Here is a 4,282-nt window from a genome sequence, read left to right on the forward strand (position 1 = left end):
AAAAAAAAAAAAAAAAAAAAAAAAAAACTCAAAAAGGCTTGAAAATAAATAGTGATATTTATCCGTGTACAGGATGACAGCCTGCTGTTTAACAGGTTGAAATGTGATTCTTTCAGATCTGACTTGGGGGGAATAGTTTTACTAGCCATCTTTTTCTATACAGATTTTTATTTAAATTTTACATCCCACATAGGTGAACTGCAAATAGAAGCTGGCAAGGTATGATTTAATGCCTTGCTCCTGAATGTTAATTTATAGGTACAAAGGCCTTTTTGGTACATATGTTGAGAACTGAATGCTGCCCATAATAATTAGAATAACACTGGCTGAATACACTAATCAATTTACCAAGATCCCTTTTTGATATGAATAACTGAATTCCAAATATGTTTCAAAGAAGGCCTTAAATTCCAGGTCTAGTGGACTTTATTTAGTTAAAGAAACCAGAGTTTCCATCTTCCATGCTTTTTTGATTCAGTTTTGGATTTTTGCTTGGGAGTTGAGGAGTAACTCTCCTGAGTGTAAGGCAAAGGTGCAACCTGAGTTTCCTCGATAGGATGAAGTTTTCTCAGAACTGGCTGTAGCTTGTCTTCTTGCTGCTTAAAATCCAACTCTACACTAAAAAGTGAACAAAAAGTGCAATTAATTGTTAAATTGTGATGATACAAAGGATTTAATTAAGACAACATCCAACACTGATATACAGATACTAATGTCTTGAAATTAAATAGAATAGAAATGCTTAAATTATATCTCTGCAACTCCAACCAAAGTGAAATTCAACAAAAATATTCTTTATACTGCAAAGTAAAAAAATAAAAATAAAAATTACCAAATGAGAGATCAGTCCACCTTATGGTTATCTATTGGTATTCCAGGTGCAAACAGTCCTTCCCTCCATCATCTGGAGAAAAGTGTCTTGTCCATCTGTACTCACTATCCTAGTTGGACTGGATCCTAGAAGGATGTCTCTCTGGCTTATGCACGGTTCCTTGCCCTGTGGAGAGACCATTCCTGGGGCCTTCAGACTCAGTTTTGGTAGCTAGGTAGCATTCTTCTAAAAAGGGGGGAGGAGCTGCTGGTAAGACAAGTACCATCTATTTTATGGTCTGTGTTAAGTTTAGATTTATTGTGATTAACAGCATTTGGAAACATCTTCACTTTTTTCCCCATGGCTGGGGGAAACACCTTTGCAGCAGGATGATAAGAGATAATAAATCAGTAATGGGACTTTTGTTAAAATCTCCTTCCTCAGACTGCTGGGAGATTCATTTGCTATTAGATTGAACTTACTTAGATTCCAGCATGCTTAGCTATACTTAACTTCTTGTTTAGAAATCACATTTGAACTTGACCCCAGAGGCTGAAAGACAAGAACGTGGCAGGAAAAATGACTAATGGGGCTTGAGGGTATGTCATCTTTTCCTTCGTAAATTTGTGCCATCTTTCTGTTACTTGTATTTAAGTTACACCGAGTTAAGGCTACTTTATACTCAAACTCTCAAGCATACACTAATTGCCTCTGAACTTAGCCCCATTTCCGGCATAATAATAAAAAAACCAGTTAACCTGATGTAAATAATGACCCTTCCAAGTCAAGAGCATGCTTGAATCTGCATTCTGATTGTAAGACCAAACACCAACTTAGTAAATCCACAGTTTTAGTTGTGCCAATTATGAAAGTAAAGCAAGATAAGTTGTTTCAGTAAGATCTGGTGTGCACTTGGTGATAGCTCCATATTATATCAATAAACTGTTGATATGGATAATAAAAAATAAATCTATTGCTAGGTTAAAGGTCTAAAACTGGAACATGAAGGTAAACTTAAACTCATAAATTATGCATCCCAAATTGTAGGCACTATGTGGAATAGAAAACCCTGCTGGCTGTCCTGGAAGTTAGGAAAAAATGAGGCAGATGAAATTATAGCCCTGAGATCTACATAGAGCAATAAAATACCTTTCAAATTAGTTTCTAAAAACAAAGAAAATGCCATCTCAAACTGAGGCAAAAGAGTGACCAAAAATTACAGTTCTGTACCCAAGCCAAATTAATGCCTGTAAAGATCTGAATGCTGCAGAAATAGTATTGTTCACGTGCATCTGGTATAACAGGTTACAGAGATGTTCTCTATAGTGTGCATTCCCACCCCATCTTACCTATACCTTGTACAGAACAAAGAAGGGTCTCAGGCCCCCTGACACCCCCGTAATTCAAACCCTGCTTAACTCTATCAATGTACAACTGAGCTCCCACAATATTGCACACATATGAGAAGGTAGGTTTTATTATACGTTTGGATTCAAGTCTCTTCTGAAACTGGAGTCAGCTGCTCTTAGCTTTTAATGAGAAATCATGTGAAATAAATTACTTCAGGGCTCACATTCTTAGTACAATCAACTCCATGGAAAAGGTGGACCTTATGATTTTAAAGTGTTTCACATTAAAGTGAAGGGATTCATCTTAACTAATGATTTGTATATACAGAGAGGCATCTTTGATTCCTTCTTTCCAGTCTTCAGGTACAAGAGCAGTGAAGCCCACTGCTTTGTGGTCCAAGCTTGAAACAACACTTTAAAATATTTTCAATGGAAAATTTTCCAAGTAAGCTGTGAGTTTGGGAGTCATTAGGTCATAGGGTGTTTAGATGAATTTACCACTTACATAGCACTTTGCAAAAATCAATTGCTGCTCCCTACAATACTGAAATAATGAGTCTCCTTTTACAGATAGGGAAGACAGGCAGGGGAGTTTCATCTCTTGAGTCAGAAGATTCTGAATTGGAGCTGACAAGAGTCCCCCCGTGTAGGAGTTCTAGTGGGACTCTTGGATGTGGGATAGTGAAGAAAGACTAAATAGATGTTCTTGCTGTCAATATACTTATCAACATACCTGTTGGTCTGAATTTTTATGTAGCTTTTCTGAGAACTGTAAATACATTTATAAAAGTGGAGTCACTCAAAAAACAAACAAACAACAGAATGGTTAATCTGAAAGTGTTAATGTAAGAATATCAAACAAGTTTTTAAAATGAACCACTTTTTTTCATAATGCCACTAACTTGACTGAAGAATACTAAGCTGTCTGAAGATTTAAACTTTTAGTTACAGGTGCATATTTGGTATTCTACCTGTGAATATTGAATTTCCACTAAGCAGCTACATTGAGTATCCTGTTGTTAAGCAATTAATCACACTACAGAACCATGTAATTACAGAGTAATCTAATCCAGCTCCTTGTTAACAAAATGGCAATACTATCTTTATCTGGATGCCAGATTCTTATTTGCAGTTTAGCTATACTATTATCAAAAGGAAGCTAGCAAGAAGACAGTTGCCTTTATTTTGTTGAAAGGATGACATCATTTTGTTGAGTCTACAATGTATGTACATGTTCAAAAATTAAGAATAAATCTTATAAAGTAAAAGGTGGCCTGCTCTAATACAACTTTAAATTTTGTAGATTTCTGTAGGGTGGCTATTGGGCAAGAATTGGATTTTATTGAGAAAAAGCCAGTAATAGGTATATCTAAGATATGCAGTTCAGCCTTTGCTGTTAGGAAGGAAAGTTATTTTCACTTGGGACATAGTAAAAATATAGTGGGCTGTGATAGAAATGCTACTTTAAATTAGGTCCTCTTTGCATCTCAAAAATAATAAATTGATACATTTATGCCCTATTAAGCCATTTTTATTATAATTTTTTTTATTAAAAATACTGACTTGAAGTGAAAAGCTTGTTTAGTTCTAATTCATCTAAGGAAAAGCATATTTTGGCTGAGAAAGTGTTCTCAACTGCACGAAATCCTCTGCACTGCTTCTGCATTTGTTTTTATTAGTTGACATGAAAGTAACTATGGTTTTATTTTGAAGAGAGTGAGGAGAAGAAGAATACTAACATCTGTATTCTGTAATTTTTTATAACTGCATAGTTTTTTACAGAGGCATGGCTGTATAACTTGGAAGATTAATGCATTTATATTTGAATTTTCTAATTTTTCTGTACTCTTTGATACATAGATTTCATGGACATTAGGGCTGGAAGGGACCTTATGAGCTCATTGGGTCTGGCCACCAGACCAAGGGGCAGGAAGTCAGCTACGGTCAAAGGATCCCAGTTAGATGGGTTTCCAAATGTTTCTTGAAGGTGTCCGGAGTAGGTGCTTGCACCACCTCTGGGGGGAGTCTGTCCCAGGCTTTGGGAGCTCAGACAGTAAAGAAGTTTTTCCTTACGTCCAGGCTAAAACAGTTTTGCAGGAGTTTGTGACCGTTGGACCTTGTC

The 4,282-nt window shown here is 36.1% G+C and overlaps 2 protein-coding genes across 3 annotated transcripts in view; one reads left to right on the plus strand and one right to left on the minus strand.

The window, feature by feature from the left end:
- Window positions 1–4,282, plus strand: part of DOCK1 (dedicator of cytokinesis 1) — a 599,368-nt gene that overhangs the window by 204,156 nt on the left and 390,930 nt on the right. The window lies entirely within an intron of this gene.
- The window catches only part of FAM196A (family with sequence similarity 196 member A), a 64,235-nt gene continuing 59,974 nt past the window's right edge, over window positions 22–4,282 (minus strand). The window contains exon 4 of the mRNA XM_019502994.1: window positions 22–618. Coding sequence (XP_019358539.1) covers window positions 435–618 — 184 coding nt within the window. The 3' untranslated portion in view covers window positions 22–434. The remainder of the gene's footprint in view (window positions 619–4,282) is intronic.

The sequence above is a fragment of the Gavialis gangeticus genome, unplaced genomic scaffold, assembly GCF_001723915.1.
Source record: "Gavialis gangeticus isolate Ggan-Ray unplaced genomic scaffold, GavGan_comp1, whole genome shotgun sequence".
NCBI lineage: Eukaryota > Metazoa > Chordata > Crocodylia > Gavialidae > Gavialis > Gavialis gangeticus.